This window comes from Gopherus flavomarginatus, chromosome 3 (assembly GCF_025201925.1).
Source record: "Gopherus flavomarginatus isolate rGopFla2 chromosome 3, rGopFla2.mat.asm, whole genome shotgun sequence".
Lineage (NCBI taxonomy): Eukaryota > Metazoa > Chordata > Testudines > Testudinidae > Gopherus > Gopherus flavomarginatus.
Genome location: NC_066619.1, coordinates 74,490,923 through 74,510,140, shown reverse-complemented (window position 1 = coordinate 74,510,140; position 19,218 = coordinate 74,490,923). Strand labels below are relative to the sequence as shown.

At 40.7% G+C, this 19,218-nt stretch overlaps 1 protein-coding gene across 5 annotated transcripts in view; it reads left to right on the top strand.

The window, feature by feature from the left end:
- Positions 1-18,365, top strand: part of SEMA6A (semaphorin 6A) — a 136,171-nt gene extending 117,806 nt beyond the window's left edge. For all 5 annotated transcript variants that reach the window (XM_050945630.1, XM_050945627.1, XM_050945628.1 and 2 more), the window contains one exon: positions 14,410-18,365. In XM_050945630.1, the coding sequence (XP_050801587.1) occupies positions 14,410-15,599 (1,190 nt within the window). In that variant the 3' untranslated portion in view covers positions 15,600-18,365. The remainder of the gene's footprint in view (positions 1-14,409) is intronic.
- Positions 18,366-19,218: the final 853 nt, after the last annotated feature.

Below are 19,218 nucleotides of genomic sequence, written 5' to 3'. Positions count from 1 at the left end.
TTAAAGGACTTAACCCCCTAATAAAATGTAAGTAAGTTCTCTGCACTCTAAATTGAGGCCATACATCAAAATGTCTCGAAACATAATGGGGCAGATCCTCAGCTGATGTACATTGCAGTTTATACCAGCTGAAGAACTGTCCTAATAAAGTTAAAAAAGATGGATAGAACAAGTATTAATTGCAGCTAAGCAACTCCTTATAAGAGAGTTCCAATATCCATACATAAACCATTTACCCTTGCCCTGAATACTTCATTCAGTGCCAGTGAAAAAGGATGTGATCACTAACCTTCTGGAATTAATTTTACTATCTAGTCCCCAGCGTCCTCAACTGCTCCCTGGATCTTGGGCATAGCTGTGTGTTAGGCCACACTTTTACTATATTTCAGAGCTGCTTGAAGGTTGGCCACCTTGCAAAAGTAAGAGCAATGACCTCAAAGGACTCTTAAAACTAGCCATGGAAGCCCCAGCCACATTCCCTGGGCTGGGTGCGGAGGAGGTGGCATCAGAGCCACCACACCAATCTTATGCTACACTAGCATTCATTTGCACCGGAGTGATTTTTCATAGACAGTTCAGGCAGCTTTGTCTCTCCTGATACATTTCTTAATTTTCTGTCAGATTTACTTACTAATTATTTCCCTTAAATTATTTTTGTAGGAGATTTTAATGCTATATTTAAGTTAAATCTCTCCCTCTAAATCTCTTAGCATCTAAGATAGGTGTAATACTTAGCTCAACTCACGCACCAATAGATACCTTGCTAGAAGCCTAGGAGCTCAACAACCAGAAATACAAATGGAGAATTCTCTTTTATATATATTAAAAAAGTAAAGTATTTTTTCACTAAACATATTGGAGCAGATCCTCAGCTAGTGTAAATTGTCATATGAAGCCATATTTTAAAATAAATGGCAGTTGACAGCAGTCTCCACATGAGTTTTTGAGACTTATTTAAAGCATACCTTAGTGGAATTATAGTTACATATGTGGTACAGCTATTTTAGCAGAACAGTCAAGCCTGGATAAGAAACTGTACTCCTTTTAAGGACAAGTGAGGATTGGTATTTTTCACAAAACAAAAGCTCACATGAAAATGCAGCTTGACAACATTATCACATCTAGGGCCCAGGCAGTTCTTTTGTATGCCCAACAATGACTTTTTGAATTTGAAACTAAAGACTCCTAAATGCTTCCAAAAACATGCCGTCCCACTAATGATTTGTCTGTGATACTTTGAGAGAAGAAAACAAATGGCGTATTTTTTAGATTCTCTTTAAAAAAACCCAAACCCTATGTTATTCTCTCCCATATACTCCTACAAAAAGACGAAGATGTAGTAAAATCCTGAAAGAGCAAGCGATATCATGTGAAGCAGTGCTAGCAGTGCACATGAGAAAGTGTAAGGAACCTTACACAGGGCAACTGTCCCAAGTCCAAGGGCTTCAGTGACAAGCTCCATAAAGCTGTTCTGGAGCGTCAACTGACAAATATTTCAGTTGTTTTCTCCCTCGCCAGACCAGGGAATCTTACCCAGTTCCAGTTTGGAAGCCAGTATAAGTGCACTCCGGGGATGGGAAGGGGAGGAATAAAAATTCAGAATATCATCATTCACATCAATTAATTTAATAATAAAATACTGGTAAAGAGTCTTTTTCAAAAGGGGCTGTCTAGCCCTACCACTACTAATTTAAACTGACCAAGCTGGCTATAGTCCAGGGATGGCCACAAGTCATAATATTTGGTAAACAATAAACATCATTCATCACATCAAACTAACAAAAGTGGCCTTGTAGCATTAGATGCTCTAGTACAGGGGTCGGCAAACTTTTTGGCCCAAGGGCTACATCAGGTTGCAAAAATGTATGGAGGGCCGGCTAGGGAAGGCTGTGCCTCCTCGAACAACCTGACCTCTGCACCCATCCGACCCCTCCCACTTCTCAGCCCCTGACTGCCCCCGCCCCCCTCAGAAGCTCCCACCTAGCTGTCCCCCCATGATGCTTGTCCCCTAACCGCCCCCTCCCAGGACCCCTAACCCCCCCATTCCTAAGTGCCCTCCCTGGAACCCCACCCCCTATCCACCCCCCACACTCCCTGTTCCCTGACTGCCCTCCTGCCCCCTATCCACACCCCACCCCCTGACAGGCCCCCCAGGACCCCATCCACCTGCCCCCTGTTCCCTGTCCTCTGACTTCCCCCCCGAACCTCTGCCCCAGTCAACTGACATCTCCCGCCCCCCCCCACAATGCTGTTCAGAGCAACAGGAGCTCGCAGCCCATCGCCCTGCCAGAGCCAGCTGCGCTGCCCGTGCAGCAGCATGACTGCAGGGAAAGGAGGACTGCAGGGGCAGGGCTAGCCTCCCTGGCCACGAGCTCAGGGGCTGGGCAGGACAATCCTGTGAGCTGGATGTGGCCCACGGGCCGTAGTTTGCCCACTTTTGCTTTGGTATTACATATTTCCACAGAATCTATCTGTTTGTGGTACTGGAGAAATCCAATTTCTAACATCATTTTACAGCCTCCATCATGTTCTACATTTCTTCATGCATATTCTTCATTTGACTAGCAGCAAAGAGTCCTGTGGCACCTTATAGACTAACAGACATTTTGGAGCATGAGCTTTCGTGGGTGAATACCCACTTTGTCGTATGTATTCACTCATGAAAGCTCATGCTCCAAAACGTCTGTTAGTCTATAAGGTGCCACAGGATTCTTTCTTTGCTGCTTTTACAGATCCAGTCTAACACGGCTACCCCTCTGATACTTTATTTGACTGGCACCCAATCAGACTCTCTCAGTGGCTCCATGTCTAGTTGGCAGCTGGTATCAAGCGGAGTGCCCCAAGGGGTGGGTCCTGGGGCCAGTTTTGTTCAATATCTTCATTAATGATCTGGTGGATGGCATGGACTGCACCTCAGCAAGTTTGCAGATGACACCAAACTGGGAGGAGTGCTGGAGCGTAGCGATAGGACACAGAAGGACCTAGACAAATTAGAGGATTGGGCCAAAAGAAATCTGATGAGGTTCAACAAGGACAAGTGCAGAGTTCTGTACTTACGATGGAAGAATCCTATGCACTGCTACAGACTAGGGACCGAGTAGCTAGGCAGCAGTTCTGCAGAAAAGGACCTAGGGGTTACAGTGGATGAGAAGCTGCATATGAGTCAACAGTGTGCCCTTGTTGCCAAGAAGTCTAACAGCATTTTGGGATGTGTAAGTAGGAGCATTGCCAGCAGATTGAGGGACGTGATCATTCCCCTCTGTTCGACATTGGTGAGGCCTCATCTAGAGAACTATGTTTTGGGCCCCATACTACAAGAAGGATGTGGAAAAATTGGAAAAAGTCCAGGAGAGGGCAACAAAAATGATTAGGGGGCTGGAGCACATGATTTATGAGGAGAGGCTGAGGGAACTGGGATTATTTAGTCTGCAGAAGAGTGAGGGGGGATTTGATAGCTACTTTCAACTACCTGAAACAGGATTCCAAAGAGGATGGATCTAGACTGTTCTCAGTGGTACCAGGTGACAGAACAAGGAGTAATGGTCGTCTGTTTCAGTGGAGGAGGTTTAGGTTGGATATTAGGAAACACTATTTCACTAGGAGGTTGGTGAAGCACTGGAATGGGTTACCTAGGGAGGTGGTGGAATCTCCTTCCTTAGAGGTTTTTAAGGCCTGGCTTGACAAAGCCCTGGCTGGGATGATTTAGTTGGTGTTGGTCCTGCTTTGAGCAGAGGGTTGGACTAGATGACCTCCTGAGGTCCCTTCCAACCCTGATATTCTATGATTCTCAAAGAGGGGCACAAAACAAGTTTGGCCTCTGTAATTTATTCGCTATGCTCTCACCATTGAGCCGCTTGCAAGCACTACAGAGACTCTGCAGAGATTTAGGGAATCAGAATCCATAATAAAGAACATAGCCGTTTTTGCAGATGACATCCTGCTTTATCATCACAAAACATTAGTCTCCATTCAGTGCCTTAAAGAGGTCTTGAAAGCCTGCAGCAGTCTATATATTTTTTGCTAAATATGGCCAAGTCAAAGGTGATGTGCTCAGGCACTCATTCAGCAAGATGCTAATTAATTTTCCATACCAGTGGTCCTCTGAGGGATTCATATGTCACAGGGTACAGATCTACAGTTTAACTAAAATAATGTTGCTAAATCTGCACCCCCTTGTAAATATCTGACATCAAGACCTTCAAAGATGAAATAACTTGGCATTATCTATGTTTGGCTGAGAGAACTTAATAAAAATGAATGCCTATCCCCAAGTGATGTATTGCCTACACATCTATCCCATACTTCCACCTACATGGCATTAAAAAGACCTAAACAGAATATGCAGCAATTTTATATGGCATGGAAGGAGACCTATAAGCAGCTTGTTGAACCTCCAAAGACCAAAAAAAAAAAAAATCCTCTCCATGGAAAATTCTATAGTAGATAAGACAACATCCTGTCCTAAGGAACATTTTACAAATATGCAAGTAGTCTACCAGGTACCTTGGTATAACACCATCATTCTCATTGACTTCCATGGCATGCAGGCTGCCAGATTTTCCTCAAGGACAGGAAGACGTTGATTTAAAAAATGAACAGAAACAGAAAGTTTACAAAAACAACAAATCCAAAGAGGAAAATTTGAACTGGATCCTGAAGTGAATGGAAAGCCAGGGAAATTGTTTGAAGCTGAACATTGGGAGCATACTGCACATAACAGAGTCTGGAGACCTGGAACTGGGCAGAAAGCCATAGAGAAGGGAAGTGCAAGAGTCAAGGTGAGAGGAGTGAAAGGCATAGATGAGAATTTCATTAGAGGTACAGACAAAGCAGTTAAGCTGTGACATACCATGGTGAAAACAGATTTGCAGATGTGGGAGATCTAGGAAAATAGAGTCAAGAATCAACATTATAAGCAATAGAGAGGGAAAAAAAGTCTGAATCATGGCATAAGACCAAGGCCATCAAGTCGTGCTTCTGTTTGGGCCTCTTACCCAACAGAAATATTGCTGTATTTGAGATATTTGATAAAATAAAGCTAGATCACAGGCAAATGTTTACTTGATCAAGGCAGGGTAGAGAGTGTGGAGTCTCTGAAAGTGTTAAAAGATATGCATAAGCAAGTATCATCAGGATAAATATGGTGGACAACTTTAAAGGTAATGGGTGAAGGTAGAAAAATGCAGAGGATCGAGAATTTGACTTTATGGAGTTCCACAGGTGGAAGGGTTTCAGTGCGCAGATGGAACCACCAGCCCAGTTGGAAACAAAGTGTGAGATAGATGGGCGTAGTACCATGACAGGATGTCTAACAGAGAAAATTTTCAGCAGCGTACGTGTGGCAGACATGTAGGAGAGAGAGAGAGAGGGAGAGAGAGCATACCTGTAATGATTTCTGTTACTCCACTGTCTGGAGTTACTCCAGATTTGAACTGGTGTAACTGAGCATAGAATTCAGCTCCTGGTCTTCTATTTTGAGGTGGGAATGGAAGTGTAGATATAAAGAGATGTTTCTGTAGTGTGAGCATTGCCTCAAATTCAAAATGATTTAACACTCACTGAATTTATTCAAGGTCATAGGGCATGCAATAAAAAACAACAAGCGTGATATCACCTATGTACCAACTATTTTCACCTCTCCACCTGCTTGCTTCTGTCCTCTGATTATTTCTAAGATACAGTCATCCAATCTTTCCTTTTACTGAACAATAAATAGGAAAACACGTCTTGATTCACACATACAAGGCTTTAGAGTAAAGCTTTGAGATCAGTTCCTTTAGCATTAGCAGAGAAACAACTAAAATTTCAACAACCGTATTTGGTTTTTAATCACAAAATACATAATAAATATTGTGATTTTAATGATATGTAGGATTCATAGAAATCTCACATATTTTCCAACAGTTTTCCATTTCACCCTTTTTTTGTGCAAGAGCAGAGCTAACTTAGGGCCTGATTCTGCAACCCTTACACACAGACATAGTCCAGTTGAAGGCACGAGGACCATCCCCATTAACTAAGGGCCACTTGCACAGGAAAAGTTGCAGGATCAGTCTTTTTGTTTTTTGACAGCTTAATAGCACTCTTTATGGACCTCAGAGGATATGATATACAGGGCACAATCTTATTAATTAAACATCTGGGTATTCAATAGATACTTCATTAATTAGTTCAGCTGTGCCCTCTTCATTTACACCAGTAGCTTAAAAATATTATTTTCATGTTTTGTCTTGAAAAGGGGATTAGAGTGGATGAGGAATCCAATTTATGATTTTGGGTCACACACGCACGATGATGAAAAATTAACCCCGATTCTTCCTCAAGCTGCTAGCTGGAGCAGATTCCCATTTCATAGAGCTATGCAGAGCTGTTTATGCTGACATTCAGAGACATGCAGAGAGGGCATAGATCAGAATAGGCTGTGTGGAAAGAGAGGAAGTGCCAGAGAATTTTTCAATGACAGCTTCTCTTTTCTTGACACTGGTCTACACTGGGGGGTGGGTTCGATCTAAGATATGCAACTTCAGCTACAAGAATAGCATAGCTGAAGTCGACGTATCTTAGATCGACTTAGATTGACTTACTTCGCCTCCTCGCGGTGCGGAATCAACAGCCGCCGCTCCTCCATCGACTCCGCTTCCACCTCTCACCCTGGTGGAGTTCTGGAGTCGACAGGGCACACTTTCGGGGATCAATTTATCGTGTCTAGATGAGACGCAATACATCGATAACTGATAGATCGATCATTACCCACCGATCCGGCAGGTAGTGTAGACATACCCTCGGGAGTGGCATCAGGCCTCTCAGAATACATAATGCCTACAGCTGCCTTCATACAGGGAAAAAAAGTTCAATTTGTTCTGTGCCATGAGAGGAGTTAACATGCAGTGAAATGGGAATGGCTAAGATGAGCGATGCACATTGCATGCTACAACAATTACTCTGGAGCCCTGAAATCATACATATTCACAGGAGCATATGTAAATCTAATTCAACCCAGCTGTGAGAGGATCCCCTGAAGTAAACTAATAAAGAGCAGCTAAATATCTTTAAGCTCATCCCAAGCACTGTAGAAAGGTCCTAAAATGTGCTCAGAGATTCTTTTACATCAGAAGAAATGTAGACTTTTTCTAAGAGGCTTGTATTTTAAGATGCAAGGCAGCATAAAGTTTCTCTCTTCAATGAAAAAGCTACAAAGGAATTAATTTTCCTGGGTATTTGGATTTTATTGTACATTTTGTTTTACCTTTTGCAGGTGCCCATATTTTATTTTTTTTCATAGGAAACACAATTGTTATGCCTTTTCTTATCATACACACACATCTAAAATTACCTTTGCTCGTGGTGAAGGGTGAAAGGGGAGAAGTAAGTACAGTACTAAAATCAGTAAAATTCACAATGAACAGCCACTGAATACCATTAGTCATTGGGGGAAATAGTGTCAGGCAATTTCTACTGTAGAGACTTACCTTATGTCTCACCTTTGGGACAAATGAAAGTGTACAGATTTCAGAGATATAGTTTCTCTTTCTCATAAATAATAGATCCAGTGGAATATGTACTTTGAACCTAATGTCATATTTAAAAATTCAGTAAATTAGTTCATTTGTGGAGGTACCACTCACAAAACAGACTATAAAAAATCCAGACAGTCCAGGCTTCCAGTCTTTACTCAGACACACCTCCTTCTTATTCAGGCAAACCTTCCCCTTTGCCTGAATAAGAACTTCAGCTTTTAATTCATAACTACATTACAAGCTTTTAAAGAGAGAAACTATAAAAATATTTCTCCTTAATGCTAGATCTTCAGTGTTGTACAGACAATAGAGCCAACCCATGCTTTAGGATTTATGTGGCTGCTATAATGCACACTAAAAATGGATTGCATGCCTCCCATTGAACTAAAGACTGTACAATGACATCTCTCCCAAGGAAGTTTTTTTAGGTCAGCATGCCAGCTGTCTGACCTGGGACCTTTAGAATGCTCATGGTGGAGAGATGTTTTTACATTTGACCCTTACATTTAAGACTATCATTCATTACATTATTTCCTTCTCATTATAAGCAAAGCCATGCATGTGCACTTTCTCCTCTTGTAGGACACAATCACCCTTTTTTTTTTATAGTGAGTTAGGCTGAAAGTCATTCATCAGGAGTGGTAGGGGCAACTGAATTTAGATCAAATGGAAGAAGGAAAAAATCACCTTCAAAAACCAGTAGACAAGCCCTTCCTGGAGGGACCACTATTGACATTAGGGACCAGTAATCACAGTCTCTCCTTTATGCTTGATCAGAAACTCCAATGCTTTTCAGGTTGCACTGCATGTCATTAAAGACACACAGTCACTGGATTTTTTTTTCATAGATTTGTGTTCCCTTCTGGCCTTGAAATCTACAAAGCTATGTAATATATACGAAACTTTATAACTGCAAACTAACCTCATTCTTCCCTCCAGGATATGTGCACACTGTTCTGATATTGCAGAATTTCCTCAGAAATGCTAGGCTGTTGGTATAGATTGCTCAGAGAGTGAGAAAAATCAATCACATGAAACTTGCATTTGCAAAGCTGTATGAAAACAACAGGGCAGTGGTCCCCATTAAAAATGTATCCTTTACCAGCGGTTTTAACAAGAGTGTTTTAACTGTTGGCATATAGTGACTTTTTGTATTTTTAAATGGTGAGCCTGGCAGGCACAGGAGAATGATACTGAGTAAAACTGCAGTTGACCAGTGAAACAGACTGAGTAGAAGGACGGGGGAAACAGGTTGCTTACTTGTTTCCACGATGAGGGGCTCCCACCAGAGTGGAAGATATCAGATGATTGGCATTGTGGGTGAGATTGTGGGCTTCCTGATCTTGAAAGTGTTCCTTCAAGCAAAGTAATTATATCAAATAGAAAAAAAAATGGAGACCAGGGATATTCCCGTACCTGCTATCAGCTCAGATTCGGATGTGCGGTTTAACTTCAGCTGATTATTTTGTGACACAAATACTTAGGGAAGCGAAAAAAAGTTTTAAAATACCTTGAGAGGCTTTCCAGACCTGATATAGAATTTATCAGCATGTGAATGTATGTAAATACAGCACTAACACTTGAATACACATATTGAAAACCCATTCTTTTGCATCCAGAAATTATATTTTAAAGCCTATAAACACAAACATTCATACTGAGCCAATACCACCACTCTTTGTGGTGCTAATTAACTCTAATGCAGAGAGAGGTACATGAACAACAAACAAAAAGCTGGTACTAAACAAAAAATGCAAACAGCATGTTTTCCTCTTTTTTCAGGCTCACCTTGCCCAATGTGCAGCTATGCCTAGCTCCCAATAAAACCCTAAGTGATTCAAAAGGTAGGGCGGAATAGAAGTGGGCTGAATCCCATTCAGCCACCAAGTGTATCATGTCAAGAAGTGAAGCTCAAAATAGCTGAAACGGGTACAACTCATTGGTTGCCTCCTTGCCATGATGTATTTAGTCATTGAAACTTTATATCCAATTGGTAGTTTCCCTTTATCCCTGCCAAAACATCATATATCATTTACCATCTCTAAGTTCCATTTCCATGTATGCCATTGCCAGCGGTTAGGTTTAGTACTTTACCATCTGGTCCACATTATACTGGAAAACAAGAAGACAACTTCCTGCTGAGATAACCACATAGCGCTCTCATTTTTGGTGTGGTCATCGTGTTTGTCCTGGGTGCAGCTCAGAATACAGAGATCTCTTTTAATACAGATTACAGCTAACAATGGTATTGAAATGAAAATGCATTGTTTGTGGTGACAGGTAGCTAGCTTTTTCATGTGTTCTAGTGACGGGAGCAGATTCTGCCTTCAGTTATATGTGTGACCTCCATTGACTTCAGTGGGGTTGTATATGAGGAGATGAGATCAGAATTCAGCCCCTTGTATTTATGGAATGTCTTTTCAATAAGCTATTCAAACCAGAAAAATGAGCTAGTTCGTTTTTGTTCACCAAAGCAGTTGTGATGAGTTCACTGAAATATCAGACTTGCCTTCACCATAAAGCAAACTCCAGAATCTATTTTTAGAGGACTCTGACGCTAGGGCTTTTCTTTATGGTTTGCCATCTCTATCTGTGATCACAGACAAGACAAACAAACTTAGGCTTGTACATGGGAGACTTTTTTTGTCTGATTGTAATAAAAAAGAATACAGAGAGTTTTTGTAGGATCTGTGGTCACTGGGTCTGCTCCCCACAGATGCCTATAAATCACTTCACTATGGAGACAGACACATCCATCATATCATAACAGTCTAGAAACAAGAAAGCTGGTGAACTGATAGCAGGACAAAAAATGGAAGAACCATCACATTTTATATTATGGCTTGGGCTTGTTCAAAGTTATGATTTTGCTTTGGTTCTTAGTATATCATACTTAAAAAGGCTGATTTATGACATTGATTGTTTCTTAAGAGGGGTTCCTGTTGACTTCGGTGGGATCAAACCCTTTAAACACAGCTTAGCTAAGGTACCTTATATATAGGAATGGGTAACTGGGCTTCAGAAGACACAGTTTTCAGAAACCAAGGTCACACAGTACAACTGCATTTTAGCGTTGAAGACATTAAACTTATGGATGATTATTTCCAGGCCAGTAATGAACCAGTGCAGATAAAATAATAATTCATCTGAGCTTTGTCCATCCCTCATGTCAGAGCTGAAACATTCTGAAGTTTATGAAACATTTTTCTGAGGTCCCCATCAAAAACCAACCACCCACTCACTACCTTAGTAGCATGTTCTCTTGAAGGGTGAAGATGGGCCATGATGCCTGTTTCTGTCCTCCAACGCTGGGTCTCCTCTCCTGAATGCAACTTGCTATCATGATGTAGAGTGACAGAACCAAGTTATCCTTCTACTAGACTTCTAAATCTCACCCCTCTACATGTAAATGGCACTCTGGGGTTTCCTCGCAATTTATGCATGACTGTATATAGAGTAGAATGATAAATCCCAGAGGATGTGAGATCACTCCCCTTTCATTGGATGAGCACCTTTGATGGAAAAGTAGGAAGAGATGATCTTACATGCTCCAGGATTTTACAGTTTCAGAAGGTACTGGGCATAAATCCTGAGGACACAGAATTATTTTCATATTTTAAATTGTTGAGATCAACAGGCCCAGGAAAATGAATACCAGACACAATTGCATTGGTTCAATGGAAAAGGTTCCCTTGAACAGGAGGAAGAGATCAGGTTGATTACTGTCTCCATGAAGAGGAACACCCCACCAAAAAAGTGAGGACATCAGATGACTAAACTGCCCCTCAGTCTCTCAAGAGGATAGCATAGCTGATATGGAAAAGGGATAATAATCAAGAGGGAGAGTACTAGGCTGGTTTGAGGACCGCAAGAGGTTTTGTTAAATATCAATATGATTAGATTCTTAATTACATGTAGGCTCTGATCCCTAAAGGTGCTGAGCACTCATATCTTCAAGCCTATGACCTTGATGCTTTTGAGGTTTACTACCGCAGTGCTTTCTCCTAAGATTTATTTGAATGTATTCTGTAAATAACATAAACATGACCAGGGAATGGTTTATCATCATTTATGGAGATCAACCTGCATATGCTATATGGAAATAATATGAACATGTTTGTAGGCAGCTTTTTCAAGTTTATCTACAGATAAGGTAGAGTTTGAAACAAAAGAAAAACCCTTATAATACACTTATAATCACATCAAATAAAATAAGCAATTAATGTTGATATTTAGAAAGGTATAACCAATGAAGAGCTACTCAGGTCATTTTAAAAGTAGCAAATAATATTTTGTATAAGAAATTTGTTATGGTATCATATATTATAAAATTAGCAAAACTCATGTCCAGAAGTCTTATGATCTTGTTTTAAAAAACCGTCAGTAATTAAGTGTACCAGCACATGATGTAGTACTGGGATTTTAGATAAGACATCGATTCAAGCCTTTTCAATACAATGATGTCTTTGCAGTTTATCTGCTATGTCTTTAAAGGTGTAGATTAGATGATGACTTGAACCCCTTATATGCTCCAGATTTTCAAGAGTCTAAGGTGCTACATTTTTGTCCATAATCTGCTTATGTTAATATTTTGAACAATTACTGTTCAGAAAAGCCACTGGAAACCACTGTTCTCTCAATAGCCACTAAACAAGGAATGCATGAGCAGCAGCACAGTAAGTTTCCTCACACTGTGCCCCCAGTGTCCTCCTAGAGTGACTGTGGCTTAGCGGGAGGAGATAGTTTGGACCTATCCACTCTGCCCCAGTCTCTTGGGACTGCTACTAATGGTGCTGAATATTTGGGATGTGCATTAGTAATAGACTGAGATCATCCCCCAATTTCAGATAAGGTTTTGGTAGTGTTCCCCCATAATACTAGAATGCAAAACTCTCAGAGCCATTACTTTTTAGTTGATTTTACTTTATCTGTGCCCTGAACTTCATTAATTTGTGGTCAAATCCTGCCCACCTTAAATCATATGATTAAAACTGAAGTTGTTGGGATTACTCAAGTAAGTAAGGCCAGTTGGATTTGACCTGTGATCAAAATAACCCATTTTATTAACAACATTGTATCCAAAGAATTCATGTAACTCTCAGGATCTTTGTTTCTTAAGGGATCAGCTGCTCCTGCTATTTTGTTCCCCACTTGAAATCACAATCCTCTGTCACAACACAAGTAATTTCCATGGCAACCAACTGTGATGTCACAAGCAGGAGATTATGATTTCAAGAGCAGTTCAGCTTTTAAAATTCCTGGTTTGTATGCAAATATCATTTGTCCACTTACACACACTAATTGAAATGGGGACAAGTATGCTATAGAAGTAGAACTGAATCTAGACAGAATGCTTATCAGTGCTTTCCATGAGGCACCAGCAGCATTTCAATGTTATTTTGAAAAAGTTTGCTGGGGTTTTTTGCATTTTGTTCTAATTCTGGACCACAGCTATCTGCCTACCAAATACATAAAAGACAGGATTCCTGAAACCATTGATTTATGACATGAAAGACTGGTATCTTCACAAAGTCTTGTGAGGCTTTCGAGGTACATTTTCTCTCTCTCTCTCTCATAATAAGAACATTGTTTACATTTCCTCAGAGTATGCGTTTAATGCACTTGCATTTGCACGCTCTCCAGAGAAGGGAATGGGGTATTTGACTTGTGTTTTTTTAAACTACTTTGTCAGGCACTTAGAATCTGACAGTTGCGACTCCTTCTCACTTAACATTAAAAGAACCCAACAGGCTCCACACCTGCATTTGATTAGCATGTGCTGGCGTGGTGCACAACTAAGTAGGGAAAGGAAAAGCAATGTTCTTTATATATGCAATATCTTGGTTAATGTTCCGTAGGATTGTTGACTGGTGCATTCTCATCATTTTTATTAAGTTGAGTATACTAACTCTACTGAAGAAGCCTACTATGACAGCAAGCCTTAGGAGCAATAATAAGACCTGACAACATCTCTAAGCACAGTGCAATGCCACAAAATAGACTTCTCACTGTGTGTGCTTTTAGCCAAAGCAGCAAAGAGAATCCAGCATATTTACCTATCTAGAACAGGAGAGATTTTTTAAAAAAATTAGCAGTGACACTTGAAATCTGGAGGGTATTTTTAAGCCTGTTCTGTCTCAACATATTTCAGTGTTGGGCTCTCTCTCTCATAGTTACTCAGGATATAAATACTCTATAATATCCCTGCTGCAGCCCAAACATATGACACCGGCTTCGAAACCTTGTGACAGAGACAACAAATAAATAGCAGGGGAGAAAGCTTGAAAGGATGTGAGATTCATTTATGCAACATACATAAAGCTTCAGACTCCTCAGCTTTTTCAGTGTCAGTGATTTACAAAAATAAAATTTGAGATCATATTAGGTGGGAGGAGAGGTGGGGTTGAGGAATGGGTGAAGAAATACATGCTATTTCTCAGCCTGAGAGACAGTCCTAACTAAAAACCTTGGGTGAAATCCCAGCCCTGCTGAAGTCAATGGGAATGTTGCAATTGACTTCAGAAGGGCCAGGATTTCACTTCCTGATCTAAATACCCTAGAATTTCAGGGGCATATTGAAAGCTGATCTCTGATACAGATCAAAATTCTGCAAATGGGCCCAGTCTTTATAAAGAATGAACCCTGAACACCCCACCTCACCCCCACACCGGGCTCTATGCTGTTCAAGCCTGGAACTTAATTCAACAGTTTGAGTTCAACTTTGCTCAAGTTGAGTTCCAGCCAGCAGGTACAGGATGGATGTGAACTTGGGATAGTTAATGAAAAGCTGAGAACAAATAAAATCCCCAGTTAATGCCTTTGAATGGACTAGATACATTAAGAAGATTTTCCTGTTAGATTTTTGCTTACCATTGCATGATGTTTGTTGCAGGAGTGATTCGTGAGAGCTATCTCAAAGGTCATGATCAGCTGGTGCCGGTCACCCTCCTGGCCATTGCAGTCATTCTTGCTTTTGTCATGGGGGCCGTCTTCTCAGGAATCGTAGTTTATTGCATCTGTGACCATCGCCGCAGAGATGTGGCCGTTGTCCAGAGGAAGGAGCAGGAGTTGGCCCACTCCCGCCGTGGCTCCATGAGTAGTGTTACCAAGCTCAGCGGTCTCTTTGGAGACACACAATCCAAGGAGCCAAAACCAGAAACTATGCTCACACCTTTGATGCACAATGGTAAACTCGCTACCCCGGGCAGCACTGCCAAAATGTTAATCAAAGCTGACCAGCACCACCTGGACTTGGCTGCTCTGCCAACCCCTGAGTCCACCCCAACCCTGCAACAGAAGAGGAAGCCTAGCCGTGGCAGCAGGGACTGGGAAAGAAACCAGAACCTTATCAATGCCTGCACAAAAGATATCCCCGCAATGTCATCACCTGTGATTCCAACTGACCTGCCTCTCAGGGCTTCTCCCAGCCACATCCCAAGTGTTGTAGTCTTGCCAATCTCTCAGCAAGGCTATCAGCATGAGTATGTTGATCAGCCAAAAATGAGCGACATGGCACATATGGCCATGGAGGACCAGAATGCCACACTCGAATACAAAACCATAAAGGAGCATCTCAGCAGCAAAAGTCCCAACCATGGGGTTAATCTGGTGGAAAATCTGGATAGCATGCCACCAAAAGTACCCCAGAGGGAAGCCTCATTGGGTCCTCCTGGCTCCTCTCTGGCTCAGAGTGGTCTGGGCAAGCGATTAGAAATGCATTCCTCTGCTTATAACGTGGACTACAAGAGAAACTACCCTACGAACTCACTCACGAGAAATCATCAGACATCAACTCTCAAAAGAAACAATACTAACTCCTCTAATTCCTCCCACCTCTCTCGAAATCAGAGCTTTGGCAGGGGAGACAACCCTCCACCTGCCCCACAGAGAGTGGACTCTATACAAGTCCATGCTGCTCAGGCACAGGCTGTGACTGTCTCTAGGCAGCCTAGTCTCACCGCGTACAACTCGCTGACAAGGTCCGGGTTGAAACGTACACCTTCGCTAAAACCAGATGTACCCCCCAAACCTTCCTTTACCCCACTTTCAACATCCATGAAGCCCAATGATGCGTGTACATAATCACAGTGGGGTGGGGGGACAGCAATGAAACAGAGTTTGCCCTTTAAAGCCAGTGTTCTGCAACTGCATCACTAGTTCCAATTGACAAGAAGGCTGTTGTTAAGCTGAGGATGTGTTCATCCTGCTCTCTGGGAAAAGTGGAATATTTTTTAAACCGAGCCATCTGATCTGTGGTGAAGGTTTCAAACTGCAGGACTCACCCCCACTACCTGACAGTTCTTTACTCAAAACACTAACTTAGCATCACAAACATTGAGCCAAAAGCACACAGGTGAATGACGACTGTGACATTTCACCCACAATTGCACAGTGCATTCCTGAACTGGGAAAGAGTGCTCTGAAAAGCAAAGCAAATAAAAGAACTTAAAAAAATAAAAATAAATACAAAATAAAAAATTCATTGATAAAGCTAACTCTGACTTAACAATGGCAGAAGTTTACTATGTGCAGGTACTGTGAAATGCCCATCAGTGTTACAGCCATTTGGTTATAGCAGATAAATGCCACGTTGGGCAAAACTATGTCATAGATTTCTGCTACTCTTCTTTTAATGAATAACATGTGACTGTTAACGCAAATAACTCCTTTTATTTATTGTTCGTCTTTTGTTTTTCCTAAGGAAATGACTTCTGCATATCATCCTATGAGCAGCTCTTCAGAAAAAATACATTGAAAATTATACCTATTTAACATGAAACCCATTAACTGGAGTAATTAAAACTCTTTTATTTTTCCAATAAATTCACTGAGTTAAATAAGTTGGAGCTGGAATTCTGAACTTTGTGTTTGGACTGTTTGATCTCTAGCTGAAAAAAGGGGAATATTTATTTATTTCTGTTAGTTAATTTGCTTGCTGGGCTTCTGCTCTATGACAGGCAACAAACAAAATCCCCTGAATTTATAACTCCTAAAGCAACTGCAAAAGAAACTCTTTAAAAACTGCACATTTGTGCACCATTGCTGTCAACATGGCTTTGTCAGTCATTAATACTTTCTGGAAGGCACCAGCTTGTGATGTGCCATCTCATTTCACCTTGCATGTGAGACGGCAAACAAAATCCACAAACAGTGTGAACTAATTAATATGCCGGCTGTTACCATGCATAAATTATGGTCTTATCACACGGGTTTTTCTTGGGAATACATCTGTGAATAGCCTGTTTTCTTCCACATGTAAATTTGTGCCTTACACCCTCAGTTGTGTATATTTGTGAGCTGTAGTATGTAAAACCTTCCCCTCCCTCACCCTTTGAATAAATGCAAATATTTATTTACCTTCCCTCTCCTAAGCCCCCTGAAGAATTGGAGTAAAGAAGTTCAAAGAAGAATGTAGTGGTTATTGTAATAACACCATATCCATCAAGAAATTAGAGTAGTACTATACCCTCCAATTCAGTTTGACTTTCTAGTTGTGCCAATTCTGCCCTCAAACCACCCCTAGGCTATGCTGGCAGCATAGACACCGTATTGTGGTTGGCAATTTCCTCCCCCTTATACTTTCATATCATTTCAGTATGGTGATATTCTCATTAGCCAGCAGAGAAATGAGTAATGTACTGTCTCCAAGTCTGAGTTGTCCACTAGATAGAGACAAGCACTGTGTGTGACTGGCCAGCCACTGGAAGCAAGCCTCAATGACACATGCTGCTGTGTGCATGCACAGTATACAAAATGAAGTGAAATGGAAGTAGGATGAGGCAAGCTGGTTCCTGCTGTAACTGAATAAGGCCATCCAGAACAATGCTGCAAAAAACCTTCGGTGGGAATTAATTTTGATTTTACTTTTTTCCTTTGCATGTGGCCTGAGTGTGCCCATGCCCGTGCCCGCGCATAAGGTCTTTTACAATTTTTCAGTCATTCATGCACAAAGGTAGATTTGTTTTTAATCTGTTATAATAACTATGTCAACATACTGTAGAAAATAAGGGAGGGCCATTTTTGTGTTTTAGCTACTGGGCAGTATATCTGGGGAGGGGAGGTTGTTTTGATTGTTTTTTTAAAATTTTATACCCAATTTGTTTTGCAGGGTTTTGGTTTTGTTTCCGAACAATCAAAAAGAAAGAGTGCAAGTCAGCTAGTGTGTAGATGGTATTTAGAAAGTCTGGATGGTCTAGACCAAAGTGTGTAACAAGGGTGCTTGCATGTTCTTTCATTCCATCATTGCTTCTTTTATGAAACTGACTTGTTCACCATTAGTGAACTATACAGACTGCTGTAGATAGATTGTATCCAAAGCAATGCTTTTTTTAATTAAAGCCTTCAGAATAGTATGTAGCAGGAAAGTCTTTTTTTTCTTTCAAAAAACAAAAAAGTAGCAGCAGCAGCAACTTGCAACCTTTTCCCCCAAACTCCCATCCCTCGAGTACCAAATGTGCAGTGCCCATTGCTATTATTAAGCAAAGCGTTCTGACATCGTGTAGAAGTGAATAATCACTGCAACAGCCTTGCACAGAGATATGCCTTTGTAATATGCATCACATCAGTTACTGGGTTGACCTTGAAATGCTCATTTTGTACTCAGTGGGTCTTTTGTTTTAATCCTCCCTCACCCCAGTCTCCCTGCACCCCTCACTTGGAGGGGTACATAAATCTAAGTGTGCCTTTGCTTTCCACCCTTGATATACACTGGTAGATGCAACAAATTCAGACTCTCATTTGTTGTAAAGTTGTAAAATATTGTGATGTCACTGATTTTCCTTCATCTCCACATCCCCCTAACATCTGAGTCACAACTTAATGTATGTTGTAAAAAAAAAAACAAAAAACAAAAAAACTAAAAACCCAGAAAGAACAGGAAAAAAAGGAAAAAAAAAGAAAAGGAAAGGAAAAAGCTCTTGATTGCATAAGGTAATAAAACTAGTCTGTTCTACCTTAGTCTGTGTGTCCTGTTCTTTTGTTTTGGTGATGATTTCTCTCCCCACTAAAGCTCTAATCTGAGATGTGATGCTGATTGTTCAAAGAAGCTTACAATAAGAAAGGAAATTGTAGGTTATTTTCTACCTCTTATGGAAGATGAACTTGACTTTAGCACGAAACACCGGTAATTAAAAATTTAATTACATATTTGCTCTCCCTCTATTCATATTCTGCATTTTCTTTTTATGGGCTTGTTCATCATCAAATATTTATGGCAGACTTGATAGTTTAAGAGATCAAGGCTGAAATTTTATCATTCATGGTCCACCAAAAATAGATCATTATACAGATGGGACGTCACTTCCCTGTTTTATGCATTAGTAAATTGGAGGGGGGGTGTCAGATTTTTCACATGGCAGGAATAAAACTATTAAATTTCATGGGCACGGTTTACAGGATGTTATAACATCATATTAAACTTTAATTTTGCAAGAAAATGCTACTAAACAGTTAAAGAATAAAGGAGTTTATTTATCAATTCCTGGATGTTATTAAAAATTACTTGCATACTCAATATTGTGTAACAGAATTCCCTAAATGTGGACCACTTTAAAAAAAAAGCTATCAAACCTTCAGATACCCATTACTTTATGTTTTATAATATGAGTTTAAAGCTAATGGAAGTGAGGGCTACACTGTAATAATCAATGTTAGTCATCGTGCAGGCCATGCACATGCTTTCCTAAATAACTCGTGGAATGCA